Genomic DNA, 24,878 nt, shown 5'->3' with positions numbered 1-24,878 from the left:
TTAAGTGGCTAGCAGAAGGAGAAAGATCCATGAGAAGTCAAGATTGAAGACAAAATTAAAGAGGCAATCGTAAAGCTAGGAGAGAGGTGTGCTGGAAGTCAAAAGAACATCAAGTTTCAAGAAGGAAAGGATCAATAATGTTAAGTGCTCTATTACTTGCACCAACCAATAAATAAGGTAGCCACTTGCCACATGTGGCTAATTACATTTAAATGAATTAAAATTAAGCAGCATTAAAACTTTGGTTCCTCAGTCACATCAGCCACATTTCATATACTCAGCAGTCACATGTGCCTGGTGGCCACCATATTGGACAGTGCAGAGATAGAGTATTCCCATCACCACAGAAAATTCCACTGGGAACACACTTCTCTATAGGGGTACAGTAAAGGCAAGCACTTCCACTGGGTTTGGCAACATGCCGATCACTAGTTAGTAATCTTTGCAATAGCCGTTTCAGGAAAGTAGCAATGCAAGAGCTGGATGAGGAAAGATGAAGAAGAGTTCTCTATGTGTACAAGGTAAGGAAGGAAATTCCAGGAAAAGGGAACAGGATAGGCAACAATCACAGATAAATCATTAGCTCAATTCCTATGTTCTCAATCTCTTCTCTGAATGTTCCCTTCACCCTTTTGTTGTTACCCAACCTACCTCTCCTTGCCTGCTTCATCTGTGGCCCTCTAAAGTAGTGACTGATTTTTCTCCTTTGGCCCATGTAGGTAGAGTGAATAACTTCTTTCTTTTCATTGTAGTCCTAGACGAGTGGCCCTCCCTTCTCACTAAAATCCTACCACTACCATACTGTACCACCCGCTATCCTTCCCTTTCACAGTCATCTACAGACATATGGGTCATGGCCCTCATTCCTTTAGTACCTGGCTCACTACCACTCATCAGATTTCTCGTTAATTTCAACATGCATCTAGATGAACCTTCCAGCATCCTGGTCTGTCAGTTCCTTGGCCTCTTGTTCTCAATGACCCTGCTCTCTACCACATCTCAGCCACTCATTATCATGGTCGTGCCTGAGACCTTATAATTATGTATATCTGTAGCCCCTCCCTAATCTCCAAGTCAAGCATTCCCACTTCAACCACCACTTCTACCTTTCCAGCTCACTCCCGATAACCATGACCCCAATACTTCTTTGACCCCACTGGAGTCTGTGATCCATTGGTCCTACCATCTTTTTACTGTCCCTCATGGCTCCCTTTTCTGTCCTTAAATTCCATGGCCCATGATTCTAATTATCCCTTGCATACGCCTTTGACTCCATTTTTCCTCTCATTATGGAATGATACTCAGCTGGAAAAAAAAACCCAGCCCTGGTTGAATCCAAAGCTCCTCCTCTGCCTTGCTTGTCCCTCACAGCTGAATGTACTAGAGAAAAACAACAGCGCTGACTGTTCTCACTTCAAATTCGTGATCACAAACCTCAAAGTGCATCTTTCACGTTGCCAGGCAATCATACTGTATTTCCCCAGTCCATTCACTCTGTCACGCTCCTAGGCCACAAATTAATATTTTCTCTCTTCTCGAATCTTTAATACTTCTATCCCATTTTCACTCTCAGATATTAACCTTGCTTCCCACTTCACAGAGAAAAAAAAGAATCAGACAAAAACTTCCATAAGCTTCCACAATCACATTTACCCATCTATCTGCATCAGTGCCCAGTATGGTCTTCCTTCACTCCCCTGCTCCCTGTCACCACAGATGAACTGCCCTGTGTCCTAGCCAAGGCCAGCATTTGCACTTGCATCCAGATTCCATCCCCTCTCCCCTACTCAACAGCATCACTCCAGTCACTGTTTCGTCATCTTATGTCAACAATTTCTTCCTCTCTACTGGATTAAGTCCATTAGTGTATAAACGGAAAGTACTTTAATAGCTCCCGTTCTAAAACCAACAAGTCAACACTTGACCTCACTTCCCCATCTGGCCACTACCTCACTCCTCTGCTCCCCTTTATAGCTAAATTCCTTGAAATAATTGTCTATGCCGGTGCTGTCCAATATGGTAGTTACTAGTCACATGCAGCTGGTGGGCACTTGAAATGTGGTTAGTTTGAACTTGAGATGTGCTGTTATTATAAAATGTGCACTGGATTTCAAAGGAAATCCAGGAAAATATCCTGGTAATAATTTTTATATTGATTATATTGGAATGATAAAATACTGGATATACTGGGTTAAGTAAGATCTATTATTAAAATTAATGTCACCCGTTTCTCTTACCTGCTTTTAATGCGACTACTGGAACATTTGAGATTACATATGTGCCTCACATGTTTTTATTGGACAGCACTGGTATACTCCCTACCTAGAATTCCTCTCTCTTACTGTTCTCTCTTAAACTCACTCTTATCAGGCTTCCCTCCCTCCATCAAAACAGCTCCCATTAAGGTCACAAATGACTTTTTCATTGCTAAATCCAATGGCCAATTCTCAGGCCTCATCCTATGTGCCCTGAGGACAAAACAGGGTGAGGCTAGAGGCTGGGAAACCAGTTAGGTGGCTGTTGCAATAAACGAAGTCAGGGATGATCTGACCTGAACTAAAGTTGGAGTAGTGGAAATAAATTTGAGAAATGATCAGAAGGTCAAATTAATAGGATGTGGTCACTGATTGGATGGGGGCAGGGATAGGAATATAGACCAATGATTGGCTTTAGATTTTTGGCCTGGATAACAAATAGGTGATGGTATCACTGAAAAGGATGGGGAACATCAGAGAAGGTACAGGTTTGGGGATAGGGAAGAGAATGACAAGTTTGGTTCCTGACAACAATGTATTCCCATCTTTGGTACTCTTTAAATGAGATACCTCCATTTTTAGCCTTTGTAAGCTGTGGCTGCCTAAAAGATATCTCAGCATGGCACAACCCCAAGATGATCGTGAATATTTGATTCCCCATTCTTAGCCACTGAGTGTAGGCTCAAGTCAGGTTTCCCCTCATCCAGGCATTTGACCAAAAAAACCTATCCTCTATTCTGTTTACTGTACTTGGAAGTGGAGGATGTCCTGGGTTAAGTGTTCACAGGGAAGGTCCATCTTGTCAACCTCCCATCCTAAGAGGCTGGAGAGTCTACCCAGGCCATGCTTCACCCTCGAGGAGCCTAGTTGGGGCTGACTGGCCACCCAGCCTGTGGCTAAGGCAATTTAAAGACCCACCTTCATCCATGAGGATCAGAGAGGCAGCCCCCTGACAGTAGTACACAGGATGAGGGCCCTGAATTGGCAAAGAATCCAACAGGTGGACCTGACCTAGCAGAATATGCACTGAAGTCCAAGGACCCAGGTCCCAGCTTCTACTCTTACCAAGCTGCTGTGTGACCTTAGCTGTGTCTCTGCTGAGCTTTACGCAAGGGGGAGCCAACTCTTGGATCATCTGAGGCAACAAGGTTTCAACTCGTTCTGTATCAGAATCCGCTACAGCAGTGGCTTTCCAACTTGAGTGTGGGTCAAAATCAGAATCTCTAGGAGGGCTTCTTAAAATCCAGCTTGCTGGGCCCTACCTCAGAGTTTCTGATTAGAGTTTCTAGTAGATCTAGGGTGAGGCCTGGAATCTGGAATCTGAGAATTTTTATTAATAACAGGTTCCCTGGTTAGGCAGATACTACTATTCCAGGGACCACACTTTGAAAACAACTGTCCTAGGGAAGTTGTGGAAAATGCAGCTTCCTGGGCCCTGCCCCATAGAGTTGAATCCGGGAAGTCTGAGTGGGCCCTGGAATCTCCACTGTAGTAACAAGCACTTCAGGATGATCCTGATGCTTGGGTCCTCCAACCATATAGGAGAAACACTGACTTAGAGGGAATCCTGGAGCTGGAAGACGAACCAAGAGACCTGGGAAAAGCTGCCAGTGAAGGGGACAGAGTCTGGCCAGGTGTGAGGAGCAGTGTCTCCTGGAAGGTGAGAAAATTAAGGCAGAAAACACTTGACTTAACCATTTGCTCCCACAAAGGACTCCTGAGCACCAATCACTTCTTCCTCAGCAGGGACAATCCAGTGGTCTTCAGAAACTCACCTACCCACCTGTTGCACAAGGCTCAGCCCTTCGCCAATCAGTCAAATCCCTCAGGTCCCCCCTCATCCACTAACCCTTCAGGAGCCTCAGGATTTACCAGAGTTCCTATACTTTCACCTGCCCTTACCTGACCAGTATAGTGGAGCAGGGAAGCCTCATGGAAGAGGGGAACTTCTCTAACATCCTAACACTAGCTAGATGGGAGGGGCAATGGGCTCAATGGTATGGAGGAGAAACAGGAAACTCAGCCTGGATACTGATGTCAGCATGACCTTGGGGCCAGTTTTTGAGCTGCCATTGGCCAAAGTGCTTCCGCTTTAACTGGTCCCAGAAAGTAACTAGCACAGGAGGTCCAATCCTCATCCTCCAGAAGATGAGCTGAAAGCCCACTCAAGAGAGAGATGGCCTGCCTAGAACAAACAACACTGAGGTTCTTAACCCCAGTTTCTTGAAATGTCCTCCAAAAACATCTGAATTGCCTGTATTTCAAAACAGCCTTCTCAGGCAGGCACGGTGGCTCACGCCTGTAATCCCAGCACTTCGGGATTCAAGGCCAGCCTTGGCAACACAGTGAAACCCCACCTCTCCTAAAATTACAACAATTAGCTGGGCATGGTGACGCATGCCTGTAATCCTAGCTACTCAGGAGGCTGAGGCATGAGAATCCCTTGAACCCAGGAGGTGGAGGTTGCAGTGAGCCAAGATCACACCACTACATTCCAGCCTGGGTGACGGAGCAAGACTCTGTCTCAAAACAAAAAAACAAAACAAAACAAAAAAACAACCTTATTACTGGGTGTCAAGCCTGAGGGTCACTGCTCAGCAATTCTGAAACAAGAGCTCCCTCTAGTGAAATAGAAAGGGATTTCCCAGCAGACTTGAAGCAGGCCCTCCACCCCACCCCCCGCACCCCAGCAGCCTGGGGAGACCAAAGGACTCCTTCTCAGAACAATGTTTGAAATGCATAAAATAAAAGCCAAAGGAATTCAATTATATTAAAACACAGTTACCAAAATATTTTTTAAATTTTGTAATATACTAATTATGTTTCTTTATAAATACATTTAATCACAAGATCTAGCAGCAGGCCTAATAACTACCATCACTTTCAAAGCAGATGAGCATAAACACTATCCTGAGATGGCCGCTACTACTGAAATGTGATAGGAAGCCATCTGTGATTGCTACTGACAACAAAGACACAGGTAGGGCTAATACCACTGGTGCTTGTTGTCTGCGTTCATGTGCTACATTTCTGCTAGAGGTCAGTGAAAATAAAGATGTGACTTCCCCCCATTCAAGTGAATGAACCCCTTAAGATCCTATTTGTGAACCCCAGGTTAAGAACTGCTGCCGAAATGAAAACAAACACAACCAACCAATCGAAACACATCACAAGGATGAAGAGAGGGGAACTCCTGAGTTGTGTCACCAGCCGTAGGCAGGACCAAGCTGTGGGCCTAAAGCTGTGTGGGCACTTTCCTCCAACCACCTTGTGGCTGACTTCCTCCCAACCCATCCCACTAGAACCTCTGGAAGCCCACCACCACCACTGGCCTGGGGTGTTTATGATCAACCAATCTGTCTATACCTGCCACCTTTCCCCAGAACGTCCCTTTTACCTCCTCACCCTAAGGAACCCTGGCTGTCCGCTGAGGGTGTGATTTCTTCCACTAACAGCTCTGAGAAGGCTGTTCTTTTTTAATCCTTCTATTCCTGCAGCAATTTTTTGTGGGGGAAGGGAAGTTGAAGATTCCTCTAGCCCTCCATTATTGCTTCTAGACGTTTACTCTTCCCTCGTTCTCTTTCAAGATTCAGTTCCTCCTCTTTGTCACTGTCACCTGTTGTTGGCCTCCAGGTCATTGAATTCATCTCAGATCAGTGTCACTTAGCTTACCACCTTCTTTTATACGTTATACCTTTTCCTGATGGCATTCTGGGTGATTTTAACATCCATGCAGGCACCTCTTCCAATACCCTAACCTCGTGGCCTCCTGAACCTCCTCAACTCTACAGGTCTACTCCACCGCACTAACCACAACCTGCCTTCTGTCATCACTTTGAACTGCCCCGCCTCTGCTGGGATCATCTGACCACAACCTCCCAACAGTTCAGCTTTCATATCCTTATTCCTACTATGCGCATGCCCCTAGACCTCCTCGTGACCTGTGATCCCTTGATGCTCCTTACCTCCCTCCATAGAATTCCTCCTTGTTCCCCAGCTCTCTTCTAGCCTTTCTTCCACACCAGCTTGGACCCCATGGCCTCGAACTCTGACACCAGCACTCTCAACTCCCTGGTGGGAAGCAGAACTCTTCATCCCCCTCTCCCCACACTTCTATCTATCCCCTCACTACATCATCCCCAAAGGGTGGCTTACTAAAGGTGAGAACCTAAAAAACTGCTCAAACCACATTTTATTAGATTAGTAGGCAGGGCCACAGTATATTGGCAAGCTGAAACCATACTAATAATAGCAAACAACTTATATACCACCATTACATGACAGGGACTGTTATAAGCGCTTTATATATTAATACATTAAGTCATTTAATGCTCATTACAACCATATGAGGAAGTACTGTTATTATTTTTATTTTACAGATGAGAAAACTGAAGCTTGGAGAAGGTAAGGGAACTTGGCCAAAGTCACACAGCTAGTAAGGAGGAGAACCAGTATTTGAAACCAGGTAGTCTAGCTTTGTAATGGGCAGCATGTGTATTTCGTCATGCACATCTCAGCAGAACCTGTCTCTTTGCATAGCCAGGCCTCTTCACTTTCCTCTCTAGTTTCTCAATGCCTTTGATAGGGTGGAAAGTATGGGGGGGCCTGTGCTACACATCTAGCCACATTATATTCTCTAGGTACAGAGTGGGAAGCTCACCTAGATGTTGAGAACAAAGCTGCAAGCTCTCGCCCAGCACTAAAGATACTGGATGCCTGCTCAGCTAATAATAAAGTGCTGCTCTGTCTCCCATTCTGCTATTGCTCCTTGGGTGACCTGTCCTTGGTCAGAAACCTGAAAGCAATACAGTGCGTTGCAGGATTACCAAAACTCTCCAGAACCCCTCAAACATCCCTCACTTTCTAGATTTTCAACAATACTGACCCTACTTACAAAGCCTCAACATTGGACGGATCCCTCCAGCCAGATGTCCTGCACCTCCACTTAGGCTGCTGAACCCCAAATGGGGTAACCGTACAAACCAGTGCCAGAAAAATCCACGGATTCTTCTTTCAGGAGGGCCCCACAGTGCCAGTCACCAACCTTCTAGAGCTATGTTGTCCAATAGCCACTAACCACATATGGCCATTTAAATTTCAATTCAGGTCAGGCAAAGTTGCTCTCACCTGTAATCCCAGCACTTTGGGAGGCTGAGGTGGGTGGATCATTTGAGGTCAGGAGTTTGAGACCAGCCTGGCCAACATGGTGAAACCCCATCTCTACTAAAAATATAAAAATTAGCCAAGCATGGTGGCATGTGCCTGTAGATCCAGCTACTCAGGAGGCTAAGGCAGGAGAATCGCTTAAACCCGGGAGGTCGAGGTTGCAGTGAGCCAAGATCTCGCCATTGCACTCCAGCCTGGACGACAGGACGAGACTCCATCTCATCAATCAATCAATCAATCACCCAACCAATCAATTTCAATTCAAATTAATTAACCTTAAAATCGAATGAGAAATCCAACTCTTCAGTCCCCCCAGGCACATTTCAACTGTTCAAAAGCCAAATGTAGCTAGTGGCTACCATGTGGAATAGAACAGATATAGGATATATTCATCATCACAGAGAATTCTATTGGACAGTGTTGAGAGAGTCTAGGCTTATCTCCTTCTTCCATTTCCCACAGCACTTATTTCTCTTGTCATTACCCTTCTCAATCCACCACCAAACCCCTGTCATTCTCAGCAGTTGTCATCAACTTGTAATTCATCCACTCCCCTTTCTCCCTGGTACCTTCAATGTTCCCTGGCTCTACCGGGCTTCAGTTTAGCATTTGAACATGCTCAGCCCTGGGGCAGAGAGAAAGGGAAAAGGAGGTGAAAAGGAGAGAAAGGGAGGGGGAGAAAGGAGGAGGAGAAACACCCTCCCTTGGCTCTGTAACACCCTTAACCCCTCCTTCCTTAATGCCCTTAACTTCTTCCCCGTAATTCCCACTTCTCTGAGGACCTGATTTTACTGTACCTCTTAGATCCAACATGGCTTGGCTAATACCACTTTGGGAAAAATTTCTACTGCCTTAGTTTTCAGGACAACCAGCCTCTCCTTCTATCACTGATCTTTCCTGCAATCTCCTTACACTCTTCTTCTTCTGTCTACTGTTTGCAAGTTGATGTTCCCCAAGGCTTTCTCTAAGTCCTATTTTATCCCTACCTACATAGTTACCCTGGACCAGCTCATTCATTCCAATGTTTTCATCTACTAGTTCTATAATCACTGATACTAAAGTCAGTGTCTAGTCCAGATTCCCCTGAACAGCTCCAGAATATTTTATCCTAATGCTTCCTGGGCATCTCAACCTAGATAGCCTATAAGCACCTCAAACTCAAGTAAAATCATCTTCCTCGCTGCTATGGTCTGAATGTTTATGTTCCTCTCCTCAGATTCATGTTGAAACCTAATGGTCAATGTGATGGTATTAAGCGGTGGAGCCTTTAGGAGCTGATTAGGTCATGAGGGTGGATCCCTCATGAATGAGATTAGTGCCCTTATAAAAGATGCCCAAGGAAGCCTGCTTGCCCCTTCCACGTGTGAGAACACAGTGAGAAGACCCCATCTAGGAGGAACAGGCCCTTACCAGACACTGAATCTTCTGGTACCTTGATCTGGACTTCCCAGCCTCCAGAACTGCGAGAAATACATTTATATTGTTTATAAGCTACTCAGTTGATAGCATTTTTGTTGTAGCAGGCCAAAAAGACTAAGACACTCTCTAAAACATGCTCCTTCCTTCTGCGCCCTCTTCTCAGTTAATGATACTCTATCCCACCCAGTCACTCAGGCCAAAATCCAGGGGCCTCACGGATTTTACCCGCATCCTTATTCCCATAGCACCTCAATTACAACAATTATTAATCAACATCTTTAATAAATAAAATAAATCAATATCCAATATTAATTATCTTAATCTCCCGAAAAGATGTGACTACTGCCACCTAGTGGCAAAACACAGACAACTAGAAATGGTGGTTACTGCACTCATGGCATATTATAATAAAAGTACAAGGAGAAAGGCACATTAAGGAATACATGCCCTTGGCTGCCTAGGAAAGTCAGAGACACCTCCAGAGAGGAGGTAGTACCCTTGAGCTAACTTGCAAAGGAACACACGAAGTTTGCCAGGTTTCAAGTAGAATAGATAGTATGAGCCTGGACACAAAGCAAGGAAGGCTGGGCAAACCTGTCAGCAGATAAGTTTATTCAGAAAGTAAAGTAATGAGCTGGGCACAGTGGTATGTACCTGCAGTCTCAGCTGCTTGGGAAGCAGAGGCAGGAGGATCACTTGAGCCCAGGAGATGCAGGCTGCAGTGAGCTATGATTGCATTACTGCCCTCCAGCCTGGACAACATAGTAAGACCCCATCTCTAAAAAAACAAAACAAATAAAAACCAGAAGGTAAAGTGATAGAATCGGAGTCTAAGCAATGAGAAATGAGGCCAAAGAGATGGACAAGAATCAGACTGTGAATGGTCTTGAATGCTATGCAAAGAAGTTTGGTCTTCATCCTGGATGGGATTTTTAAGCAGCTGAGCAAAATCAGATCAGATTTCCTCTTTCCTTAAAATGGTCACTCTGGAGACTGTATAGAGGATAGCCTGGGTAGGAGGTAGGGGAAATCAGGGGGCAGGGAGAGGAGAGAGGAAGCAAAGTAGTCCTGGTAACAGAGGCTGAGAGCCCACAGTCGGACAGGGGTGGTGAGGATGAGGAGGAAGGGCCAAATTTGCAAACAATTTTGAGAATTTAAACTGTCAGAACTTCTGAACTGATTGGTAAATGGGAAGACGCAGAGGAAGAGATCTAGGATGTTGCCTACGTTTTTTGCTTTGGTAGTGGATGGAGAGTAGAGCCACTAACCAAGACAGGAAACAGAGGAGGAAGACAAGCAGGATGAGAGAAGGGGTACAGAAATGAGGAGTCTAATTGTTATTTTTGAAGTACCTGTACTGCTTCTCAAGCCTGTGTTATCTCTATTGATGAAGAACACCAGGATCTATGGGGCAGGCAGAGCAAAAGAGCCCAAGGAGAAAGAACCAGAGAAGTAGGAGAACCAGGAGAAAGAGGTACCCTGGAGCTCAAAGGAGAAACAAGTGTCTCAAAGGAGGGAGGACCAGTAATGTTACATCCACTGACAAGCATGCTCTCAGTTCATGCAAGGTTCTGAGGCTTTAGAACACAGCAAGGCACAATCCTGACCTCTAGAGACGGCAGTCTAGTTGGAAGAAAGATGTATAATTAACACAAGGCAGAACAGTGGGTAATTAATAATTATACAAACCCAATACATAGTATTTACTATGTGCCAGTCATTGTTCTGTATACTCTTCATGTATCAGCTCAGTGAATCCTCATAACACCCTATGAGGTAGGTACTATTACTACCCTCATTTTGCAAGTGAGAAAACAGACACAGAGAGGTCAAGGTACTCGCCCAAATGCCAGAACTAACTAGCAAGTGGGATAACTAGGATTTGTACCTACAGTCTGTCTGAATCCAGCGACTCCATGGACAGGCAGCATAGAGGCATCTCTGCCCACCTGGTTTCAAACACCAGTTTAAACTCTAGTGCAGGCCGGGCACAGTGGCTCATGCCTATAATCCCAGCACTTTGGGAGGCAGAGGCAGGCGGATCACTTGAGGCCAGGAGTTCCAGACCACCCTGGCCAACATGGTGAAACCCTATCTCTACAAAAAATGCAAAAACTAGCCGGGCGTGGCAGCATGTGACTGTACTTCTAGCTATTCTGGAGGCTGAGGTGCGAGAATTGATTGAACCCGAGAAGCAGAGGTTGCAGTGAGCCAAGATCAGGTCACTGCACTCCAGCCAGGGTGACACAGTGAGTATCTGTCTCAAAAAAATAAAAATAAAATAAACTCTAGTAAAGGGACTCCTAACCTTGGTGGTACTATGCACTCCTTGGGCAGTCTGGGGAAGTGTAAAGGCTGTCTCTCAGAATAAAGTATTTAAGTATACGAAATAGAATATATAGGATTATAAAAGAAAATAATCATGTTGAAATATAGTTATCAAAATGCTTTTAAAAGGCACATCTGTTTTTAAATTTTGAGGTAATGATGAATGCCAATGATTTTTTGAGATATCTGCAACAACTCTAACATAAGAGGAAAATATGTGTAATTTACATTAACAACAGCATGCCAAGTGCTGCTAATGTAACTGTGGTTTGTTATCTACATTCCTTACTAAAGGATATACCACAAAGTCGGCCCTCCATATCTGCAAGTTCCGCATCTGTGGATTTGACCAACCACAGATCAAAAATATTTTTTAAAAATAAAAATAACAATAGTAAAAAATATATACAAATAAAAAACAGTATAACAACTATGTATATAGCATTTACATTGTATTAGGTATTATGAGTAATCTAGAGATGATTTAAAGCAGGGATGTCCAATTTTTTGGCTTCCCTGGGCCACATGGGAAGGAGAATTGTCTTGGGCCACACATAAAATACACTATTGATAGCTGATGAGCTGAAAAAAATTTTTTTTCAAATATAATGTTTTAAGAAAGTTTACAAATTTGTGTTGGGCCACATTCAAATCCATCCCAGGCCACAGGTTAGACAAGCTTCCTTTAAAGTATACAGGAGGATGTGTGTAGGTTAGATGCAAATACTACGTCATTTACATTAGGGACTTGAGCATCCTTGGATTTTGGTATTTGTGGTGGGGGAAGTCCTAGAACCAATTCCCCATGGATACCGAGAGATGACTGTATTTCAGTTGCAGTTAATGGACATAAAGATGTGATTATTTTTCTCATTCAAGGTCATGGGCCTCACGTGATGTACTCCCATAAGTCTAGTGGACACTGTGGGAATTAAATGAGATCAAGATCACACATGTAACAAACCCAGTGCCTAGTAAACATTAGCTTGTAAGATGTATAATAAATTATGTGCAATTTGCAGTACATGAATACGTCCCTGAATAGAAGGTCATTCATTCATTCATTCATCACCTACATACCAAGAAGAAATGAAAAATTCCTGTCCTCAGGGAGACCTGCATGTAAAGACTATACTGTGAGGATGACAAAAATGGGAGGAACAGAGGCAGCTGGCGGGAGCTGGGGTAGAATAGTTACAGAGGGCTTCTTGGAGAAAGTAACTACTGACGTGAGTTTTGAGAAATGAATGTTTCTAGGCCCACAGCTGGAGAAGAGCATTCCTGGCAGAAATCACAGCATTTTCAAAGGCACAGAGGCATGAAAATTGGATAAAATACTCAGGGAACCCCAAGGATTTGGGTATCACCACAGTGTACAGTACAAAGAAGGGAGTGTAAAGACATGAGGTTGGAGAAGGGGTTGGGTACCAGGTCATACGGTCTTGTGCACTGGGGAAGATGGGGGGCCACTGAAAGCTTCCAAATGACAAAGAGCTATGATCCTATTTGAGCTATAGAAGTAGCTTTGGAAGCTCCAGGAATGGGCTTAGGGGGAGCAAAGGAGGCTGGCTGGAGAGAGATCACACAGAGTCAATTATCATCATTGAGGGAAGACATGCGCAAGGCTTGGCCCAAGGTAGTGGTCCTAGAGATGGTAAGGAGAGGATGAGTCTGAAAGATATTTAGGAGGTAAGAGCAGGAGGACCCAGTGATTTCTCCACACAGCAGCCAATATGATCTTCTCCACAAGCAGATTGGATCATGTTGGACTATTTAATAAACAGTGTGGGGACAAATGGGAAGCCAGCTGGAAATAAAGTTGGATCTTTATCTTGCACTGTATATCAGGATATATTCCAAGTGAATAAAATACTTAAATGTAAAAAATAATAATAAAAGGAACTATAAACATACCAGAAGAAAATATGGGATATATATTTTTTATAACCTTGGAGTAGTAAAGGGCTTTCTAACCATGACTCTAAATTTAGATGCCATAAAAGATAAATTACATAGAAAGGTAAAAATTCAGCCGGGCAGGGTGACTCATGCCTGTAATCCCAGCACTTTGGGAGGCTGAAGTGGGCAGATCACGAGGTCAAGAGATCAAGACCATCCTGGCCAATATGGTGAAACCCCGTCTCTACTAAAAATACAAAAATTAGCCGGGCGTGGTGGCACGTGCCTATAGTCCCAGCTACTTGGGAGGCTGAGGCAGGAGAATCGCTTGAACCCGGGAGGCGGAGTCTACAGTGAGCTGAGATCACGCCACTGCACTCCAGCCTGGCAACAGAGTGAGACTACGTCTCAGACAAAAAAAAAAAAAAAAAAAAAAGAAAAGAAAAAAAAAGAAGAAGAAAAAGAAATTTAAAAATCCTGCATGGCAAGAATAAAACATTAGCAAAGTCAAAAGAAAACACAACTGAGGACAATATCTGTAGCTCATATCATAAAGGGTAAACTGTTAATATTTATATGTAACAAGCTCTTAGGATTCAAATTTTGTAAAAAGGCCAACACAATTGAACAATGAGCATGTGATAGGAGCATGTAGTTCAAGGAAGAGGAAATCAAATGCCTATTTTATTTTATTTTATTTTGTTGAGACTGAGTCTCACTCTGTTGCACAGGCTGGAGTGCAGTGGCACAATCTCGGCTCACTGCAACCTCCACCTCCTGGGTTCAAGCGATTCTCATGCCTCAGCTTCCCGAGTACCTGGGAATACGGGCATGCGCACCACCACACTTGGCTAATTTTTGTATTTTTAGTAGAGAGGGGGTTTCACCATGTTGGCCAGGCTGGTCTCGAACTCATGACCTCAGGTGATCCACCCACCTCGGTCTCCCAAAGTGCTGGGATTACAGGCTTGAGCCACCATGCCCAGCCAAATGCCAATTTTAAATATGTAAAAAGACACTTGGCTTCACTCAAAGTGAAATTAAAATTAAAATCGAACTGATATACCTTTTTTTTTTTAACCCATCAGATGGGCAAAAATCCAATTTGGTGAGGTTGTGTAGAAACAGACACTCTCATACATTGCTAGTAAACATTTAAACTGGTACAACTTTCATGAATTTGGAAATATCCAACAAAAATACAAATGCATATACTCTGATTCAGCATTACCACTTCTGGAAATATATCCTATAGATATTCTTGCACACACGCAAAATGGCAAAGGTACCAGTTCCTTCAGTGCAGTGTTATTTACATTATCAAAAGATTTGAAACAACCTAAATGTCCATCAATAGCAGACTGAAAAAAATAAATTATGATATAGTGTTGTAACTTTGTGTTATGATTAAAAGCAAGAACCGTGGAACCATACTACTGGCTTCAAATCCGGGGACTGTCACTTGCTATTTGAGTACCAGTTTCCTCTTCTATAAAAGGGAGATAATAATAACACCTTCCTAACAGAGTTGTTATAGGATTAAATGAGTTAATGCATGGGAAAAGTGTGTGACAATATCTGGCATATAGTTGTCTTATGTCAAAGCTCTGCCATTTTTATTATACTGTATTCTATCATCCACACAATGTAATATTATACCACTATAAAAAAAAAAGAAAGAAAGGGGGAGCTTCTTGTGGGGTCACATGGAAAGCTCTCCAAGAAATATTGCTAAGCAAAACAGTAACAACAGGATGGTTGTGTATTTGCTATTTTAGGATGAATGTCTGGAGAAGGGGGAAAATATTTTTTAAATTTACTTGTATATGCAAAAAAACAAACTCTGGGAGGATATACAAAAACCAAAAATAGTAGTTACTCGTGGAGTTGTAGCAGGGAACTATATGGATGGAGGGAAGGGACGGGAAATATATTTTTCACAGTATGGCTTTTTATATTTTAGATTTTTGAATTAAAATGTGTAAAATGTGCAAATAAGTTAAATCAGAGAAGAATCAATTGGTGAAGCAAGCTGATGTTATATCCCTTCTTCACATTTTCACAGGCTTCCCATAGCTTTGGCAATCAAGGCCAAACCCCTGACCATGGGTGACAAAGCCTTCATATATGACCCCAGCCTGCCCCTCAGGCCCAGTGTCATCCACTCCCCTTGTGCTCCCCATTGCCACAGTGCTGTTGTACATGCCATTTTGCCCATCTACAAGAAGTCACCTCCCCTAATCCTGTACTTGCCTAATAAGCTCCAACTCATCCTTTGGATTTCTATTTAAATGTCATTTCCTCAGGGAACTCTCCTCCAAACCCCCAAACTCAGTCAGCTTGTTTTGTTCTAAGTTCTCATAAGAGCATGTTCCTTTCTTTCAGAGTACTTATCTCAGTCATAACTATAAATTCATGTGATATTTGATTCATACCCATCTCCCCACTCCACCCCCACTAGCTTATAAATGTTATGAAGGACAGGGTGGTGTCTGATTTTTGCTTATCAGGGCACCCCAGTGGTCAGTCTGGATCCTGGCAGGAAGAAGGCATATGTTAATATATGTGAGATGAACGGATGCATTGCATACGGGAGGCAGGGATGATTCCCAGTTTTTAGCTGGGGTGATTGGATGCTGCTACTTGGCACGAACCACAAGAAGAGCAGGAGGGCTGACAGGGAAGATAATGAGTTTGACACAGACAGGTTGGGTTTGACATATGCTTGAGACATTTAGGTAGAGAAGTTGAGTAAACTATATGAATGTGACTCTCGTAAGTCTGAGCTGTAGACAGTGATGTAGCAGCCATAACTAGACAGACTAGTAGTTAAACCGTGAAAGCAGGCAAAACCATACCAGACAATTAGAATGAGATGTGAGCCTAGAACAGAACTCAACATCTCAGAGGAGTGAGAAAAAATAACCTGTGAAGGAGACTTGAGAAGACATGATTGGTGAGGTAGGAAAGCCAGGAAAGGGAGGAACTTTGGAAGCCCCGAAGCAGAGCAATCCAAAACGGAGTGATCAATACCATCCAATGCAACAGCATTCCGTAGGATAAAGACTGAGAGATGGTCATTAGATTTGGTCAGACAGACGTTGCTGGTGATCTTTAGAAGCACCATTTCTGTGAAAAGTCTGGTAGAGGGTTAGATATCAGAGTAAATGGTCTGAGGAATAAAGGGTAATTGAGAAGAAAACTCAAGGGCAGACCCCAGTGTCTCCCAAAGTTATGCACCATGTATGAGGTGATTTCAGGTGGCAAACAGATAAACATTTCATTTTTAATAGTTTTGTATATAAACTGTGTTAAAATAGATAACCAGTAAATCAAAGCCACAATCTCATGGATATTATGGGGCTTCTCTTGAAAGCGTATATATTTTAGTTAAAAAAAAACTCAATAGATTTAAGGACATGTATTACATACATAATAACACACATGGTTACGTGGATAAGACAAAAATTGTCTTGCCCAAAGAACTAAATTTTAGAAAATATTGTTTAGATTATTCTTTTAGGATGCTTAGGTGTGAAGGGAAGAGGGAAGACAGAGTTGTATGGGATTGCGAGAAAGTTTCTTAGAATGGGAAAGATTTGAACATCTGTATTGGCTGAAAAGCCAGCAGTGAAGAGAGGGTTGAAAATTCAGCTAATGGCCAGGTACAGTGGCTCATGCCTGTAATCCCAACACTTTGGGAGGCTGAAGTGGGAAGATCACTTGAGCCCAAGAGTTCAAGACCAGCCTGAGCAACATGGCAAAACCCTGTCTCTACACAATACAAAAAAAAAAAAAAAAAAATGAGCCGGGTGTGGTAGTATGTGCCTGTAGTCCCAGCTACTTAGGAGGCTGAGGTGGGAGGACCATGTAAGCCAGGAGGTTGAGGCTGCAATGAGTCGTGATTGCACCACTGTACTCCAGCCTGGGTGATACAGTGAGACCCTGTCTAAAAAAAGAAAAAAAAAGAAAGAAAAAGAATATCCAGGTACATAAGTGATTAATTGATAGAATGAGGCTCCAGAGGTGGTAGCAGGGATGGGAGCTAATCGCACAGGGGTATTATTGGCCAGAACAGAATGAACACCATTTCTTCCAGGATGAGAAGGAGGAAGATAGGGATGGATGTGGGTAAAGAAGCTTGTAGAGGTAGAGAGAAGTGTTGAGGAAATTTCCATCCCAAAACCTCAATTTTCTCAGTCATTTGTGGGGATAGGGGGGATCTATTGAGGGTGGAGAGAACAGAAGGTTTGAACAGAGTAGACAGGAAATTTGAGGAGGGTGGTAAAGATTTAGCACAGGACTTGTGAGGGCAATGTGCGGAGGAGCTGACCATAGACAGAAAATAAATTGAGCAATGGTGTTGAGAGCACAATTATAATAGACATCATGAAATTTTCATGGCCCTAATCAGAATGGCTTGAAAGAGCTCCTCCGGTAGGCCAAGACTGGGCACACTGAAAAGGCATGGGACACTGATCCCAGTTGGAAGGGACAAGGGAGGTGAGACACTTTCAGGAGCTAGTGAAAGTTTCAATGATAGGTCATGGAGATACAAGCTGAATAGGAAGAAGAGGAAAGGAGTGGAGATTTGGGTCAAAGAAAGAACATAACAGGAGTTATGTTCTCACATAGAGGAGCTTTACGGGAAAACAAGGTCCTGGTGGCTGAAAAGAAGGGAATGCTGAGGTCACTGCAATTAAGAAGCCCAAACCTTGAGAAGCTGGGGTGGATGGGTGGTCCTTACAAGAAGTCTCTCAGGATGTTGGCTCAAATTATAATGGAAATATTGAGAGCTACAGGCCAGCGACTTCTAGGAATATAGGGGAAGTGACCAAGAGGTCAAGTGATGGTGGTGATGAAAAAAAAAGAGAGAGAATGGTAAAAGAGAAAGCCTTTTTCCCCTAACGTACAGATGAGATAGTGCTCTAGAAGAGACAGAGGGGGCTCTGCAGCATATGGGGCAGGGCAGAAAGAGCAGCCTCCATTAGAGGAAGCTGTAGGCAAGAGACAGGAAGGCTCTGTGCCCCATGCAGAGCTGCCGGTGGGGTTGGGAGTGGTTTGTAAGAAATATAGTTTGTTAATTAGCTTGATTCAATCATTCTGCATTGTATACATATAGCGTAGCATCACCTTGTACCCTATACATATATAAAAGCATAATTTGTCAGTATCTAATAAAAATTAAATTTAAAAATACTGTAACACAGAAAAAAAAGAAATAGAGTTCCAGAGGGCCACAGGCAACAAGTCTGAAGGAAAGGAAACAGGGAAATGAAGGGACAGGCCAGAGGAAGAAAAGAGCAGTGTGGATGAGAGAGGTCCCATGTACTGTGACAGTGCATAAGGTCTGCAAGAATAAGGGATGAGTGGGTTTCCCACAAGGCGCCACCTACCCACCCACCCCAAACCATAGGAAGAGGCACTATATGCTCAAGCAGGACCTTGCCTTTCAGGAAAACAGGGTTCCTGGGCATGGGAGATACCTATAGGAGAGCTGTCTTGTATTGGGTAAAAATTGCTAAGCCATTTATTTCTACAAAATTACAAGCGACTTCTAGGGAACAGAAGCCCCAGACTCTCGGCTTTCTTGGTTTACAGAAAACTAATCTTCCGACAGCTTGCTTCAGATCCATTCTCCCTCTGCAAGGCCTAGGTCCAAGGCTTGGGATCAAAGGTGAAGAAATCCAGATGTTTCTCTCAATGCTCATAATTCCCCCCAAGTGAACAGCAGATGGCAGTAAAGAGCTGGAAAGGGAGATGGGAGATGAGCCCTCAAAATAGCTCAAAGTTGGCCAGATAGAAGGTACTGGGGCCCATCAACTTCTGCGGGGTGGTAGATGCTCTCATTGAGGTCCTGGAGTAAAAAGTCAGTTTGGTGAGATCACTCCACTGGTGCTGCAAGCTAAACCCTCACTGCACCAGGGTATCTATTGGTTATTAGCAATAACAGAGCATACTGTCTCTCATTACAGCCCTACTATCTCTCACCTCGCCACTTAGGGAACTGGGAGGATCTGCTCTAAGGAGATACAATTATCTTAGAGTTAGCCAAGTCTTGAGGATGTGGCTTCCTGGATTATTCTTTTGGAGGGAGGAAAGATGGCTACTTGGTATTTTCCATGTCAGACCAGTCTAACCCAGCTACCTGACAGATTTTTATGGTGACCTTAGAGTACAAATATGTTTAAATAACAGCCATGCAGATTTGGCTAGGACTTCCATCACACACCTCAGAAGCCAGGAACGATGAGTAGCAGGGTTCTGAGGCCCAGGAACACCTATCTGCCTGGTTCTATTCAGAATGTGTGTATTTCTGAGACTTAATATTAAGAGGCTCTTTCCTGTGCCACAGGGGACAGACCTGAGAAATGGCACAAGTCTCCTGGATATTGGAACTTCAGACTTTCCTTAAAGCCTCGTGAGGAAAATAGTGCTTTTACAGCAAATTAAAAGGAAGTGTTTTTGGACATCGTGAGACCCCAAGTGGCCGCATAGGGTAAAAGCAGTCTCAAAGAATATTTAGGCTAAAGTATGGAGAACTGATAGAAATCAAGGCATAGGAGGCAAATCTCTGGACTATAAGTAGGCTCCATCCTGCAATATGTTCCTGGGTTGACCAGTCCTTGGGGCTATCTCACACCAGATCTTAAGATCTGCCGGAATGCCTGATTTAGAGCATCCACGCATAAGCCAAGAAGCAGCAGTGCCCAGCAGAACTCCCAGACTATCTTCCAGTGAGCTCAAGGGCCCATGTGGCCTCATGCCACTTTCAGTATGGTAGAAATGAAACCCTTGCTGCCTGGAGTGAGGTAGGAGCAGAAAAGTCTCAGCAACTGAGATAGAGAGGCTGGGGCTAAAACTGAAAGAGGATGTCTTCCAGTCACAGGGCCTTTCAGAAAGTAAAGAACACTGAGAAGGAGTGGCTCTCACAACAAGCCTAGATGGATAGGCACCCCTTTCCTTTTGTCTGTTACACAATAGAGGGAAGGGATAATCTAAGGGTCACTGAGAGGTTACAAATAGATCAGCTTCCTTTCCAGGCTGCCTCTACCAGGTTGGTGGTCTCTCCCTCTTCACCAAATGAAGGTTTTCAGTGGTTTATTTTACATGGGTGACCACCACTCTTTCACCTGCCTCTCCCCTCAATCCCATAATTGCCCTGGTCCCCGGACTTCTTGCCCCTTACAATATCTTCTTTTGTTCTTGAGGGGACCGAGTGCTTTACTCTCTCCTTCTATCCCACACTGCACATTGAGGCAGGGGGAAGGCACAAGTACAAGAAGGTGACAGTGTGGGGGGCTCCATGCAAACACAATGCCACCATCAAGAACCCAAAGCCCAGGCCCTGTGACAGACAGTCAGCAGCACCATAGTCACCCAGTGAAGGGTGGGTCTAAAAAGTCCCCAGACCCCTTGCAGGCCTCGTCCATTCCCATCTCCCCACTTCCTGGTGCCCGGCATAAATTATGTTGAAGAAACTCAGTCAAGCGGCAGCTGAAGATCCTGGGAAGCACCCAAGAGGCTGTGACTCCCAAAAACAGAAGGGAGAGGTTAGGTGTGGGGGTTGCATAGGAATGTGGTTTGCTGGCCTTACCTCCTTTCCAAAGCAGGTAGATGGGTACCACGTAGAGCATAACATGCTGAATGTAGTAAATCTCCAATTCAAAGGGGAGCTGTGAGGATAGGAGGGAGAGAAGTGTTTCAGAGCAGGAAGCATTCATTTCAACAGAATCCAAAGTTGACCTCCCCTGCTGTTCAGGACCCATATTTTAGCAATCCCATGCATTTCACCAATTCACTTCTCTTTACAATTGCAGGAAAAAAAAAAGAACAAAATGAATATTCTTCTGATCTAGATCAGGATCTTCCTAGATGTCTTTTGTAGAGAAGGTACTTGTAAATGCTCCACTAAGAAAGTTTGGTTAAAAATTTAGGAGATGTAGTATATAATATATCCCCTTGGTGGTTTCCCATGTGTATTATTGGAATATGAAGGACCTGAGTGGCCCCTACAGACAAAAAGCATGCCATTGTTTATCCAGTGTTCCCCAAACTTATTTAGCAAGTGATTCTTTTTTTAGTAACAGTTTGTATTCTGCAAAATACTTTAAGAATCACAACCTTATGTCACTTCCTGCTCCTGGAGACTAGATGGTAGACTATTTACAAGTTTATTTCTCATTTGACATGAAGAACATATGGAGTAGAATTATCCCCATATTCCAGATGAGAAAAAAAAAATGATTGCTAGGTCTCATAGGGTCTAGATCCAAGAATAAACTTTCCCCATTGGATATTTGGGTGTCAGCCCAGCATTAGCCCTACTTTTGAGTTTAGACCAAGCTTCTGGGCCAATTTTGGCACAGCTTACCAAAAAGAATGTCCTCACTTTCCCTACATCCAACACACCCACTCACTCGCTCCTGTTTCCCATCTCTCTCAAAATGGAATCTCTGTATTCTCAAAGCAGAGCATGTTTTGACCTGCCACAGCAGCCCTGCTGTAGAGCTTCGCAGCGGGCAGAGAATGGAAACAGTTGGGTGGCTAACTCAATTCTGGGGAAAAAAGAACTTTGGCAGCTGACAAGAGGCCTAGCCTCTTGGGCTTACAGAATCTCTAACATACACACACACGTGTACACACACACACACACACACACACACACACACACACCCCCCAAAGTATGCCAGGACAGACAAAGGCACCCAGGGGAAAGGGTCAGCTGCCTCCCTGTTCCCCACAGGGCAAGCACATAACCAAGACTGTCTGCTAATGAGAGGAGGCAGTTACAGGCTCCCCAGCCACAGGAGCCCAGGTCTGTCTTATGCCAAGGGCTGAAACCAAGAAGATGGCAGAGCTCCCAGAATGGGAGCTGGGACAACTGTGGAGGCTGGACACAGACGTTGGCTCTGGCTCTTAAAAATAAAAATCCACACGGAAAATAATTTCCCAGGGACCCACATGCTGCTCAACTATTACTTTACACTCACCGAGGGAAATGTAAAAACTGAGAAAAAGAGGTAAGAGTCCAAGTATCACTGTAGACCCCAGCTGGAAAAGGTCATGAAATTGGACACTGGGCATTATCAGCACAAGGTAGCTATGGAGAGGCCTGAGAGATCTACACTGGACCCTCACAGTAATGTGGTCTGAGATCACTCTAGTATCTTAAATTTAGGTACTGCTTTATGCTTTTCAAATGATTTCACATCCACAATCTACTCAATGTCTCAAAATACCCAGGAAGCAGCCAGGTAAAGTATTATCCTCAATTGACAGATGAGGAAACTGAGGTGCAAAAGGGTTATTAACTTCACTGAGGTCACCTGGAAAATAGGGAAGGAAGGAAAAAGTCCCAAGAAGGCTTAGCTCTCTGGCTGAAATCAGCACCTTCATGCACCTAAGGGACTTGACCTGTCCCTGAAATGGGCCTGGGAAGCCAGGCTGCTCTCCCCCACCAAGGAGCCGGGCCAAGGGCATGCAGCCACTAGTCCCAGGTGTGTCCTCAAGCAGTACTTCTCCCAACCTCTCAGACTCCAACTGCTGACCACCCACCTTGACTCACATTGCCCACCTGCCTCACCCTGCCTCCCAGCTCTCCTAGAAAGCAAAGTCTCCACCTGAATGTCCAGGGAGGCAGTTAAGCATTGCAGTTACAAGCTAGGACTTTGGAGTATGTCAAAGCTGTGTTCTAGATTTGACTCTGCTGCTCGGTAGCTCTGTGGCCTTGGCCAAGGCCCTTAACCTCTCCACCTCCGTTTTGGCATCAGTAAAATGAAAGTAAGCCTTCTAAGATTGTTGTATGATTTTTAAAATTTTTAAAATATAACAAAAACTCACATCGTACTTCTTTTATGCCATGAACTATGAAAATCACTTTGTAAACTGTTAATTTAAACAAATCCTCATAAGAACTGTATTGTTCCAATTATATCTATTTTAGAGATGGGACACTGAGGCACAGAAAAGTTAGATAACTTATTCAAGGATAAATTCTCATTCGGTGACAGAGCCAGGATTCAAATCCAAGCAGTTTGGCTCTAGAATTTATAGTCTTAGCCAGCACACTCAGCTATCCTTTGCTCACTCGCTCCCTCCCACAGAAGTCCGACTGACAGGAGATGCTCCGTGGGGAGGAGCCACCCTTACGAATGGGAGTAGTCATAGTGGTATCAGCAACAGGACCAGGGGCAGGACATGCACATGTCCTCACTCGTCCCTCCACTTGGTGATTTAGCCCAGTCCCTTCCTGTTCAAATGATCCTCATCTTCATAGCATGCTCTGCCTACTGTCTGGTGCCCCAGCCACACATCACACAGTAGCCAAACTTGCCCTGCAACATAGGCCTCCCAGCTCCTGAGCCTCTTGTCACTGGCCCTTTGCATCTCTGCAGCCACCATGGCTACACTACAGACTTCAGATGGAATGGCCAAGAGACTGTCCCCACCAGCAGTTTCCTTCCTCTGATGGCTGCCTCACCCCTACTCTAAGACTTCTCTATTTCAGGGGGCCACAAAGAGTACTGAACTAGGTGCATATGCCACTGCAACCAAAGCCAGGGGAGGGAAAGAGGAAATAGGTTAAGGAGGAAGTGTGGAAAAAGAAGGAGAGAAAGGGAAGAAGAAGATGTAAGAGAAAGGGGGTGAAGTAAGAAGAAACATAATGGCAAGAATAAGAGAGTTGAATGGGAGCCAAGAACTTACCACTTGTCATTTAATAGCAAATCATATTTAAGTACTTATATTATGTACCATGTACTGTGTTAAATATTTCTATACGTTGATATGTTTTGGCTGTGACCCCACCCAAATCTTATCTTGAATTGTAGCTCCCATAATTCCCACGTGCTGTGGGAGGGACCCAGTGGGAGATAACTGAATCATGGGGGCATTTTCCTCCATACTGTTCTGGTGGTAGTGAATAAGTCTCATGAGATCTGATGGTTTTATAAGGGGTTTCCCCTTTCACTTGGCTCTCATTCTCTCTTGCCTGCCACCATGTAAGACGTGCTTTTCACCTTCTGCCATGATTGTGAGGCCTCCCCAGCTACATGGAACTGTGAGTCCATTAAACCTCTTTTTCTTTATAAGTTACCCAGTCTTGTGTATGTCTTTATCAGCAGCATGAAAATGGACTAATACACATAGTGTTATCTCATTTAATTATTACAACTTTCCTATGAAGTAGGGACTATGATCATGCGCATCTGACAGACAGGAAACTAAGGCACAGAGAAATTAAATAACATCCAAAGAAACAGCAATAGGCACAGGGACAGGGGGAAAGGGCATTCAATAATGGAGGAAAAAGTTTTTGTTTTTGTTTTTAAAGAAATAGGGTCTCATTATGTCACCCAGGCTGCAGTACAGTGGCTATTCTCATGCACAATCATGGCATGCTACAGCCCTGAGCTCCTGGGCTCAAGCAATCCTCCTGCCTTAACCTCCCAAGTAGCTGGGACTATAGGCATGCACCATCATGCCCAGCTAAGACAGTTCTTTACTGAGCACCAAGTCTGGGCTGAGTTCTGGGAACTTTCTCAGCGAGCCTCCCCTGACCCTCTTTTCCCCATTTTACAAGTAATATCTGTGAAATGCCATACTTCCCTAGAAAGAGTTCCACTTGGTTAATTCATTTCTACACACTAGAGAACTCATACCTGGAATTCCACTCTAATATACATAGCCTGGTTCTTTTTCAGCTGGAGGAATCCTGAGGTTATAGACAAAAAGTCCTGCATCAATGCAATTTAAAGTCAAAAGTAATAAAAATGCTTTAAGCAACACAGGTCATTAACTACCTTCTCA

General features: G+C 43.9%; 1 protein-coding gene across 11 annotated transcripts in view; it reads right to left on the bottom strand.

Annotated features, from left to right (window-relative positions):
• The window catches only part of TMEM164 (transmembrane protein 164), a 193,319-nt gene that overhangs the window by 31,044 nt on the left and 137,397 nt on the right, over positions 1-24,878 (bottom strand). For all 11 annotated transcript variants that reach the window (XM_008975536.5, XM_008975533.6, XM_055106140.2 and 8 more), the window contains one exon: positions 20,665-20,743. In XM_008975536.5, the coding sequence (XP_008973784.1) occupies positions 20,665-20,743 (79 nt within the window). The remainder of the gene's footprint in view (positions 1-20,664; positions 20,744-24,878) is intronic.

The sequence above is a fragment of the Pan paniscus genome, chromosome X, assembly GCF_029289425.2.
Source record: "Pan paniscus chromosome X, NHGRI_mPanPan1-v2.0_pri, whole genome shotgun sequence".
In the NCBI taxonomy this organism is placed as follows: domain Eukaryota; kingdom Metazoa; phylum Chordata; class Mammalia; order Primates; family Hominidae; genus Pan; species Pan paniscus.
Note: the sequence above shows the minus strand (reverse complement) of the source record. Positions and strands in the feature narration are given on the sequence as shown.